The sequence below is a fragment of the Hydra vulgaris genome, chromosome 07, assembly GCF_038396675.1.
Source record: "Hydra vulgaris chromosome 07, alternate assembly HydraT2T_AEP".
Lineage (NCBI taxonomy): Eukaryota > Metazoa > Cnidaria > Hydrozoa > Anthoathecata > Hydridae > Hydra > Hydra vulgaris.
The window spans coordinates 1,840,037-1,853,140 of NC_088926.1; the positions used below are offsets into that span (position 1 = coordinate 1,840,037).

Genomic DNA, 13,104 nt, shown 5'->3' on the forward strand with positions numbered 1-13,104 from the left:
TTATTCAGCCGACAAACATAAAAACCGCATATATATATATATATATATATATATATATATATATATATATATATATATATATATATATATATATATATATATATATATATATATATATATATATATATATATATATATATATATATATAGTATTACATATTTACATCACCGGAAACCTATTCAAAAATATAAAACTTTTCAAGGGAAATATAAAAACCACGATGCATTATAAGAAAATTTTTTAGAATGGATAATTACAATGATGGAAACACGTTCAAGTCGATACCCACAGTTAATTTTATTGAAATAATTGGGGATTAAAAAATAGTTCCTTTGAGCTGCAGTTTGTTGTAGATAAAGGATTTAATAATATCTATTTTTTACTAAGATGTTTCGGCGCGTCCGCAAACATAAACTGAAGTCTAAAAGCTTCCGCTACTAGACAAGAAATATCATCGTCATTCCAGTCTTTGCAAGGAAGGTTTTGGAGTAGTATCATTACACCCTAGAACAATGTTTTTTATAGATATATTAACAAAGTTTTTTTTAAAGATAAGCTTATTTTTACTATATTATTTAAAATGTTATGAAAAAAAATTAAAATGATTTATATTAACTAAACAATGTAGCCGATAGCTTTGTATAACTAATAAAAATCGATGAAGGTGTATATATTACTTTATATAACCAATAAAAACCGATGACAGTGTATAAATTACTTTATACAAAAGTTTATAAAACCAAAATTTAAATCGATACGATGGCATTTTTAGATAACTAAATACTAAACTAAAATCGAATAACTTTTCAAACTTACAAACCTGAAATTCAGTCTTGCTTTTTATTTCACTTGAAAAACGTTTTAACATAGCAGCACAAACATACAAATGGAACATGGCAAACCCATCTTTCTCCGCCTGATCATAAAATAGTTGTCTGTTTTAATTAAATTTTGTTTACTTTTGTTTTTTTAACTTTACAACACAATCAGATTATAAAAAAAAAAAAGAAAAATGAAAATAAAAACAAACATATTTAATAAAAATATATATAACTTAATACAAATGATATAAGTAAATATAAATACCCAATAAGTATCCCATAAACGTATAGAAGCCTTAAGAGGCAACTCTCGCATAAGCAAGTTATTCATCCAACGGAAAGTGAATTGAAGATAATCAATGTTATGTGAAGATATATGTTGATTGAGGGGAGCTAAAAAAATATAAAAACACCCGTAATGTAATGCGGTTTTTGATAACTAAATACTTTTTAGATTTGATAGAAACAAAATAACTTAAAAGCATTTTACTTTCTTTTTTTACAATTTCTTGTAAAAAAAGTTTCTACGAGTACCCAAAAAACAAATTTGAATACCCAATAATTGGAAAAAAAAATTCTTTAAACTTTTACTAATTCCGACTAATTGTTCTTAATTATTTTAAATTTTAATTTAAAACATTTAATTGAAAGTTTTACAATTACATACTTATTAACTGTAATGCAAAAAGCATTAGTTATTTAATTTTTTGGTCGTCAAATGCTAGTCAAAGTAATAAAACGTCAATCGTGTAAAGATTGATTTCTTATATAAATAAAAATAGAGCTAATGTAAAGAAAAACCTATGCAAAAAATTGTTAACAAGATGTTGAGAGTAATTTTAATAACTATCTCGATAGAATTTTTAACATAAACACAATACTATAATGAAAAAATAGATTTACAAACACAATGTTTTTAGCAAAACAGAACTTAAAAAATACTTTAAAAAGAAAAAAGCAAAAAAAACTTTACAAAACTATAAATCTAATGTTTATAAGTTTATCAAACGGATAATAACTAGAAACAAAAAGTAAACGTAAACGTAAAAAAAGAACAAAAGACTTAAAAAAAACTATTAAAAGCGGTTTATATAAGAGCTTATAAAAAATAGGGTGCTTTAGAAAGGTTATAAAAACATGGTGTTTAATCAAAAAAAGTTTATAAAGAATGAGGGTAACGTTTTGTAGGCATGTCAAGTAGTATAGTTTATTTTAAGGATATAGGTCAATACTGGAGACAGGGGAGACTTTAAACACAGGGAGAGAATGGAAACTTGTACCTAGTAAACATTAGAACAATGTTGTCTATGGTCGATGATACGTTGGTAGACATACGCTTTTAGATTGAAAACAATTAAATTACAGTTTCTCACGATAGATTTTAATAGTGAAAAAGTGTTTTTTTGATTCTTTGATGTACATTTTTTGATACCAAGTGAACGAATCAGATTCTACTTATGAACTAGACATGACATTTTTTGTAGAACAAACGGTTGCTGCAGACGTTTGGTAAAGTAAACATTTATAATACTTAAATGAATTTTTAACAACTATTGTTTATTTTTAATATTATTTGTAGCAAAAATGACAAGTAGTACCATTGTCCAAAAAGGTGGACATGCACCTTTTGTGCTCTAAACCATCGATGTAACCTTGATGACAATCGATTCAATGAGAGAAATTCTTTTCATGTGCTAGAAAGAAGATTTATAACTGTACTATTTATATACGGATATAAAACAATCATGTCATAAGTATACAGCAAAAGTTGTTAAAAAAGTTAAAAAGGTTGCAAAGTGGAATTTAAAAATTCATTCCAATAGATTTATAAAAACTATTGAAGAATCAGCATTCGTCGCTTACACTGACACAGCAGCTGAGCATTAGCTCCTACCAAGAACAAGAGGTCTCATTTTGAAGACATGATATATTTTAAGAGCAATTTGGATGAGAACCAATTGTAATAATTAAAAAATTAAAAAAAAACCAAATATGATTGAAATTGCATGTATACTTACTTAATGTCCCTAATCCCCCTATAGATATTTCCAGTATTCTAAAAATGCTACTCAAGTATCCTAAGACATCAGATACTTGACTAAGATTTTCAAAATAGTTTTTAAACATTGAAAATTAAAAAATAAAAATAAAGTTAATATGTTAAAAGATACTTTAATAATTGTAGTTTAACTAAATGTTACTCTAAAAAAATGCAATAATTATCAAACACGCCCAATTAAAGTAAAAACTGTCTAAAGTCTCTTCGGTCTTCCTTATTAATACATTTTCATACTCAAAAATGTTACTTTGAATCAAAAAAAATAAAAAATTTTTTTTTTGTCTTTGCCATAATAAATGAATATATCATAGCATGCCAAATATATATATATATATATATATATATATATATATATATATATATATATATATATATATATATATATATATATATAGTATATATATATATATATATATATATATATATATATATATATATATGTATATATATATATATAAATGTATATGAATATAAATGTATACAATATAAATATATATATATATATATATATATATATATATATATATATATATATATATATATATATATATATATATATATATATATATATTAAATGTAACATATTAAAATAATACCATCTATTCTATTGACCAGATTTTTTAGAGCATTGACTTTCGTTTGTATTCCAGGTTGTGCAAAAGTATAGTTGTCCTTTACAAAAAATATTTTTTGAAATAACAAGTGACAATATATTAAAATATTCCTAACACATCATTAGCACAAGGTGGTAATGATGATTTTTCATTATCATAACCCAAACATTTATACTTTTCAAACCTGAATTCCATCAAGCAACTTTGAAAAACACCAAAATGTATCAGCTTCCACCATATCTAAAATTTCTTTTTTCACGTTGCTCACATTGTATGTTTGCACCTCTTTGTCTATATGTATGCATGTATATATATATATATATATATATATATATATATATATATATATATATATATATATATATATATATATATATATATATATATAAATATATATATATATAATATATATATACATATAATATATATATCTATAATACATATATATAATATACATTTATATATATATATAATATATAAATATATAATATATATAAACATAAATATATATATTATATATATATATATATATATATATATATATATATATATATATATATATATATATATATATATATATATATATATGTATATATATATATATATATATATAACAACAAATTCTTGTTTAGATAAGCTCTGTGATGTGGTACTGAAAAAGCCTGCAACCTGGGGCTTTAGTACATACATCAATTATCTTAAAGTCAGTGAAGGAGTGCCACTACATCAACATAGGATTTGGCATGGGGCAGCAACCTTTTCTTTCACTAATTTTCATTTTTTTCTGAAAAAGCCATATTTTATAAAGATAAACAAAACTAGTAGGCATATGCTTATCTAAACATATACATATATAAATATATATATATTTATTAATAAATAAATAATACATATATAAATATATTTATAAATAAATAAATATATACATATATACATATATATATATATATATATATATATATATATATATATATATATATAATATATATATATATATATATATATATATATATATATATATAAATGAAAAACAGTTTTATTCTTTTATAAATATTATTTAGAATTAAAGTTAATGATATTCGGACCAACTTGTCATCATGGAAGTTAAACTAAAATTGACTAGTATTAGTTGCTGAAATAATCTCACACTGAAAATATAACTTATAACTATGACAAGTTTTTCTGACATTAGGCTAGTCAGAAGCTAATGTTTGTCAAAGATAGATGCAGCCCTTCAAGATTCTTGCCTACATAAAGTTAGCATGAAAAATGATGTTGATATCAATAACATTTTATTGATATCAATAATATTTTGTTTGCGTCATTTTTAAATTAAATGGAAAAACTGAATTTAATCTGCAAATGGCATCCCATTTATTTATAAAGAAAGAAAATCTACTGGATATCTTCAGGGTATTAGCCATAGCACCATACCACACAATGGCAAATACCACAGAATTTCCAATCGGTTAAGTGTTAAATGTTAAGTGATTTATAATTACAGTTGAACTCTGGAACTTATGGAAGTTAAACTACTATAAATGGAAAACTCTTATAGTTTTAAAGACCAACCAAAGATACAAAATACACGAGTTCACTGAACTTCACCAATATTATTTGATTACCAAAAAATAACTTAAAACTTTGTTTAATAAGCAACAAAAATAATCTTAATCTAGTTTTTACAAAAAAAATTGCATCGCTTTAACAACGCCTTTTAATGAAAAAGATACAAAATGATTATTCAAATATAAAAAATAAAAAACAAAGAAAAAAATAAAGTTAATTAGGAACAATTGTCTTCTTTTTAGATGAAAAAAACAAAGTCATTAGTACAGCAAAGATATTCATTCAAAAGATAAAGAAAACTTTTCTTTAAGTATCATCACAAGTGTCATCATAAGTTCTTTAGTTTCAATTTTTCTGCCCCAAAATGATACTGTTATCAAATTGAAAATCTCTTTTCTATCAATTCTTATTTAAAACTATTTGTTTATATTTTACTGATATTAAAATATCCTATTAAATTGTCCTTAATTATGAATGCTAATTAGAACACATTAATTTAATGTTAAAAAATCTTCATATAACAATGTTATAGTTATAATATCTAAAAAAAATATTTGTGGAGGTAAATGTTGTACTTTAAAATAAGTTAACAAAATTATTTATTAAGGTATTTATTAATGATAATTAAAAAAAAAACATAAATAAAATTTATGTAGATCTTTTTAACTATATTACTTGTAAAATTACACAACTTGCCTACCAAATTTACTTGCCACCAAATTTATGCAACATACTACCACCCCTCTTCTAATTAATGTTGTTGAAATAAATGCTATTTTATTGAAATAATTCTAAAACAGCATTATGCAATGAAAGTTCTTAACTAACTTTCTATTCAATCAGAAATCTGTTGAATTGAAAAAAAAACTTGCATAAATGCATTGTATTTAATTTACTATACTATTCTACTATAATTCCATTCAACTAAAAGAAATTGATTTAGCAAGCTTGCTTTAATTGCAAAGCAAGACTTGCTTTTATTTTTTTTTAAAGTCAACTAAGCTCTGAATTTTTGTTGTTGTTAAATTTGTGATAATACCCTGACCATTTAACTCATAAAACAATACCGACTGACCAATAGTTCCTATTTCTAACTGCTAATTTTTTGAATTTTCATTATTTATGCACAAATTAGCATAATTAATTCTTTTTATGCTTTAAACATATTTATTATGAATTTACAGAAATTTTCATTGATCATATGATCAATAATTGATCATAAGATAATTAATCTATGGTATGTTTTCAAAATATTATTGAACTGAAAAGAATGTAATTAAATTAACCTAATATTTTGTCAAGTCACAAAATTGTCAAAAAAAACTAAAAGATAAAAATTTACCTGTGTGTTCTGCAAGAAATACCATAAAAAATGGAACAACAAGATCGTTAATCCCTTGTACATAACCACTAGCAGGATGGCGAATCGCCCAAATAAACAAAATACGTTCAAAGATCTTAAAATATATTGATTAAAAAAATTGGAGAAACATTCAAAAAGTAAACAAAATTTATAAATACAAAAAATATTTTCGTTCATAAATTACATCTTCAATTTTTGATCATTTTTTATTCATTTTTGATCCCCTCCCCTCTCATCACAACATTGTAATTCTTTAGTAACAAGTCCTGTACGTGTGCTCACAAAAATACTAACCCCTCCCCTTCTAAAGCATGACATAATTTATGGAAGACCCCTATAACATTTTTTTTTTGTTATTTGAAAGTTAAACTCAAACTATTTCTGAATTCTTGAAGCAAAACATTGTCTTTATTAACATTTTCATCAAAATTCACTAAAATTGAATCTTTGATTAATCCAAACATTTACCCAAACCCCTTAACTTAGCAATCCATTTATCATCTGTGATATCTCAAACTTCAGAGGAAAAACAATTTTTATTTAAAAAAAAAATTAAGTTGAAAATAATTCTTTAAAAAATGATATAAAGTTTCTTCAATTAGTAAATTTTATTTACAGGGAACATAAAACCTTTGCCATTATAAATGTTAAATTTTTTTGCAAGTAATTCACTTCAAGGTGATTTTAGTAAAAAATATATAATTTTTCCATAATATTTGCATCAGATTTTCTTATTTTTAAGATGAACTTAAAAAAAATCTTTTTTTTTATTTTCAACTTCTTTTTTATTATATATTTTTGTTCTCAACTTCAATGTGAGAAAAAAAATCTTTTCTTTTAACTTCTAAGTATTTATTTGTACTCTAGCTCTCATGTGTTTTATGTCCTTTAACTTGTACTTTATGGTGAAACTTCAACTGCAATGATGGTAAGCAGTTCATCTTATAATAAAATCCTTTTAATAATACTTGCAGCCAAATAAAATAACTTACACGTGAAGGTTTACTTACACTACAAAATATAAAAAGAACCGAACCACTAGCCACGGCACTGCACATATGTTAATGTAAAACTGATACAAAGTTACACAAGAAAATATTTTCAATATGATATATCTTATTTAACTTTCTACTTGAACAGAGAAGTTTTCTTACTTAAATTATTATCACTTGTCTGGAAAAATTTGAGCTAATCCCGCTTAATCATACTTAAAGTACACAATATAAATATATATCCTTCATATAAACTTCATCTATTGAACTAAAAGAACAAACTTAAATACCTCTTGCACAACTTTTTGCTGAAATATGGGTATTAAAGGATTTGTTCTTGGAATATCGATATGTATCTAAACAACAACAACAACAAAAAACTAAAAAAATTAAAACGATTGTTCAAGACTGGAAATGTGTTTAAATATTTTTTTCAGTCATTTGAAAAATTAAAACAAATATTCTATTTAAATAACCATATCTTTTAAGAAGTATCTTAAAGCAAATCCTGACAACTTGAATTTACAGTAACTCTTAAGTACATTTAAGTTCCTCTAGAACCCTCATTAATGTTTTTAATTTTTAACACAAAGATTTAACAACATAGAAACAAGATTTTTTTCATTGAACTGTTGTCAAAACATTGTGGATTTTGTGGCAATATCGTTAATTAAATTGTTATTGGTAGCTAAGAATGTTGGAAAATGATAAATCAGTCTGAATTATATGTGTGTAAGGAGGATTATGAAAATTGTTAGTTATGTTATCAATTAGAATAGAAGACTTATTTTTAACTATTTTTGATTTTTTTATATGTTTCAACCTTTAATACTGATATATACATATTTATACTATATAATATATATATATATATATATATATTCTATATATGCATATATATATTCTATATATGCGGTAATGGTGTAGTGGTAGAGCGCTTGCTTTATAAGCAAGAGGTACCGAGTTCAATTCCCACCATGTCCCTGGTAGTACCGTGCTCAACTTGTTTTTTTGCGCAGCGGCCTTATTCATCAAGGTTTGTGTTTGGAGTTATAAAGTTGGGAGAGAGTTATAACTACAAGTAGCCTCCTCATCTGCAGTGGCCTTCTTGGCCTTGGGGAGATGAATTAACAACAACAACAAAAAATTCAAAAACTCATTTCTTATTGTTACTATCAGGGAATATTTATTTTCTTTCAACTTTTTTTTATATTAAACTAAATTTAATAGTACATTTATAAAAAATGTTTGATATAAACAAATTTCTTTTTTTTTCTCGACATTTGTATTAATGAATTAAAATATGTTAAATTTTTAAATGATTTTTTATTGCGAGTAACAAATAAAAAATTTTTATTTTTTTATTTGTTACATAAAAAATAAATTTATTTTTAATAAAAAAGTTTATTATTTTATTAGCGATTTTGTTGCGAAAGCAAAGACTATTTTTCTAAACACCATTTATTAAAATTATATTGCTGTATATATAGGGTTGCCAGATGTCTGGCTCTATTGGAGGAGAATACAGTACCAAACCTGTAAAAATAAATTTTTATACGGTGTTCTCCTTTGAAAAAGCCAGACATGGCAACCCAATGTATATATCATTTATTAAAAAATAATCGCTGTGCTTTATAAAAAAAAATTTAACTTATGTTTTGTGCAAATTTTTGATGCAGCCTCGGAACACGTTTACAAGGGATTTAATTTTGAGTGAAAATAAAAAATATTTAGGAAGGAAAACAATTGAGCTAATTAAATAATAATTGAACTAAATAAGCAAATGAGCTAATAACTAATAAGCTAAGAATAAAGTCGCTTAATGGAATATGCTCAAACATTTCTAGGTCAGGAATTAGGTCGGCATTGCCAAATGTAAACCCTAATTCTGAGGATTTTATATATATATATATGCATGTGTGTATATATATATATATATATATATATATATATATATATATATATATATATATATATATATATATATATATATATGTATATATATATAAACATATATATATGTATATATATATATCAGACTGTTACAGGAAGTGCGTGTGGTCGCATGCCTTTGTTGTTTGTCGTGGACAAATGTCCACGCATAAAATAACTTTTTTAGTTTTCAAATTTTGACCCTAAAATGACTTTTTGAAAACACATTTGTTGAAAGCAAATCTTAAGATTCCGATTGTGATGGATAAATTCCGATTGTAACAGATAAATTCTTATTGTGACAGATAAACTTCGATTGTGACGGATAAATTTCGATTGTGACGGATAAGTTCATTATAAATAAAAGTATGAAAGCTACAGATATTTTTAACTAAGATGTAACCACGGTACCATTTCTAAGTTTAACTTTACTCTGAACAAGCTGTTTGATTTAGCCAAGTGCAAGTGTGTTATTTGCTTCTTGTGAGGAGGCAAATTGTAATTCTTGTGTTTTTAAAGCTCATATTTCTTGTCAATGCAAGAAACAAAACAAAATTCTTATAATAGAACTTCAGTTTATAAAATCTCAAAAAAAAAAAAAAGGAACAAAAGTAGTATGCATTGGGTGCTCAAGATTTTAAAGAGGCTAACAGGCAAGAAAAAAATAATAAAAAAGAAGGAACTGGAAAAAAGAAGTCACAAATATATACCTATCATATTTAATCCCCAAGAAAACAAAATCAAAGTACCAATTAATAATATTAAGAATACTGATGATGAAGATGATATTTGCGAAGATAATTCTGAGTACCAAAGCAAACAAGTTTCTAAAAAATTATTTAATATGGAAAAAGTTGTATTGGCATGATTAAGATCCATATCTTAAAAATATACCAATTGATAGAGCAATCGCTGCAATTATAACACTGATACTGAAATTAGTTAAAAAGGCAGCCTTCCTTAAAAAGAATGGGACTGACAGTGAAACAGTGACAGATTATAAGAAAATTGAACACCCTAAATTGGAGGTAATAAAACAACTAAAATCCGAAAACTATAATTTAAAAAAGATGGAGTTCAACATATAATGCTTGATAGGAGAAAGGATCAGACAAAATTTTCTTTGATTGGAAAAGATGGAAAATTTCACCACAGACTTCTTTACCATTTTACAAATAACATTTTTGCTAGCATCGGGAATTAACTGTAAATTAATAGGTATAGATAAGATACTTAAAAAAATTTATCTAGTGGTCAGAGTTAAAAATAAACATATGCTAAACAGTTTTAAAAAAATTAAAGTTGGTCCCTAAAATTATGTATCTGGTTATACTTGGCAAGTAGACTTTGCAGAGCATAGACTAAATGGAAAAAATGTTGAGAATTTAAACACCTTGTACAGTTATGTGTTGGTGCGTATCTGTATTATGGTTTGAAATAAAGGTATGAGATTTTTATATTTAGTTTGATTATCATTTTTATTTGTGGAAAATTTATTTTAAAAAATGTTCAGGTAAAACATAAATGACCAATGGCAGGCCTTGTTTTAAATAAAAAACAGCTTAGCTCATTTGCTCTTCGTGATTTTGACATAAAATTATCTTTATTTTTTTATTATTTAAGGACAACAATTTTTTAAAACTACCGCAATAAAATAGTTTACCGCAAAACAAGTTTATTTTACTAATTAAGGAAAACAAATTTTGTAAATGTATTTATTGTGGAATGTCTATTTTATTTTATTTTATTTTTTTTTAATTTTAAATAATTAAATTTACTTTTTTATTATCATTTAACATAAATTAATTTCTTTCTTTTCTTGTATAAATGAATTAAAATATTATGATTATAAAATGTTTTTTTTTCTTTTTCATTATTTCTTAAAATTGCAACTTTGCAAATAATGATTTTTTTACTTTTAAATTACGACAAAAAGTTAAATGTAAGCTTTATGAATATTTTAAAAACAGTGTTATAAGTTATAACATGTTTACAAGGAATTTAAATTTTTGGAAAAAATAGAAAAGAAGGAAGAAAAACTGAGAAAAAAAAAAAAATTTATAATTTAAATAACTTTTTTAATCAAAATTCTTTCTTAATTATAAGGAAATTTCTTTTTTGATATTGCAGAATCTGTTATTTAAATAAATCTGATGTAACTGTTATAAAATATTATATTTCTTAATTATTATATTTCGAAAAATTAATCTTAAAAATATGAATGAAGACATTGCAAGAGCTATATTGCTTCAAGCAAAAATTCATGCAAAAAAATTATAATAGAGTTATATCCATAAAAGAAATTGTTTTTTTTTTAATTATAAAAAAAATAAACTCTTTATAAGATGACATTTAAAGTTTGTAATAACTAATGTTTTTTCATTTTTTTGATAAATTGAAAAAACATTTTATTATAAAATCATTATAAAAAAACAAACAAACTAAATTTAAAATATCAAAAGTGGCCCTAATATAACAAAAATTGACACAAATGCTGAAAAGATTATGAAACTGATTCATTTGAGGATTCTATGTTTATTTGTTAAAATAGAAAACATGCTGGAAAAAGAAGTAGTTTAGCTATAGGACAATTTCCAAGTCAAAATTTTTATTTGGGCCAATCTGTTTATCGTTGATTGCACTGCGTTGAAATAATTTGCTTGCAAACAGAAATTTTAAAACTGTGCATTTAACTTCAAATAAGTGAGCTCAGAAAACAATGATAAATGTTAACATTATTAGGGGAGAGTGGGGAGAAGTAGGACACAAAATTTCTTTTTAGGTTAATTGCAATATCTTTTTTATTTGCTGTATGAACTGAACCAAACAAGTCTTAACAAATAAAGCAGTATTTAGGGCACCGATTTCACCCCCTTAGATTGATAGCATGTTTTAAAGTATGTACTTTTTTGGTTTTAGTGGACACCTGTTATTGGGGTAAAGTGTGGGTAAAGAGGGATTACAAACTATTGCAAGATTGGACTGCAATAATAATAACAGTCTAAACTCACATTTTTAATTATTGTTTGTTTAAACTCCAGGTAATTTAAGGATTAAGTTAAGTAAATACTTATAGGGAAAAAAAAAATTATTTAAGGTCCAAAAAATTTACGTGATAATTTAAAAATCAGCCAATAAAAAAAATTATGCTAATGCAATTTGCACATTGTATGAAACTTTAAAATCGATTTTTGTTTAGCGAATACTGGAGGAATTATTTATTCAAAAACTTAAATGTCCTAAATTTGAAATTAGTTAACTAGGAAATCTCAAAGAAATAATTTATTTAAGAATTTAAATGTTTTAAATTAGAAACTAGTTAATTAATAACAAAAAAAAAAAAAAAAAAAAAGATTTTAAAATAAGTTATTTTGTTTTGTTTTAAAATAACTATAAAAAGTTTAAATTAATTTTTATATATTTTTCTTTGTCTTTAATTTTTGTACACATATCTGCAAAAGAGTTGCAAGCATTTAATTTATTAGAAAATATTGATTAAGATTTAAATGAAATATAAAAGTATTTCATATTTTATTTCAGTTTCCTTTTATTTAAAATACTTGATCACTGCTGAATTCCTTTAGACTGTTGTGATTAGCAGTTGTTTTTTAATGATTACATAGTAATCATTAAAAAACAACTTTATCGTTCTAGTTTCATCTGATAATTTATAAAATGAATTAAAATATTAAAGTTTTAAACTTTTGATAATAATAAAAATAATAGTAGTAATATGGTTTTATATCACAATTC

At 23.8% G+C, this 13,104-nt stretch overlaps 1 protein-coding gene across 1 annotated transcript in view; it reads right to left on the reverse strand.

Moving 5' to 3' along the window:
* Positions 1-224: 224 nt before the first annotated feature.
* The window catches only part of LOC100212659 (TBC1 domain family member 22B), a 33,716-nt gene continuing 20,836 nt past the window's right edge, over positions 225-13,104 (reverse strand). The window contains exons 8-14 of the mRNA XM_065800777.1: positions 7,710-7,775; positions 6,407-6,521; positions 3,680-3,786; positions 3,478-3,553; positions 1,088-1,215; positions 822-917; positions 225-505 (exon numbers count right to left, since the gene is read on the reverse strand). Coding sequence (XP_065656849.1) covers positions 374-505; positions 822-917; positions 1,088-1,215; positions 3,478-3,553; positions 3,680-3,786; positions 6,407-6,521; positions 7,710-7,775 — 720 coding nt within the window. The 3' untranslated portion in view covers positions 225-373. The remainder of the gene's footprint in view (positions 506-821; positions 918-1,087; positions 1,216-3,477; positions 3,554-3,679; positions 3,787-6,406; positions 6,522-7,709; positions 7,776-13,104) is intronic.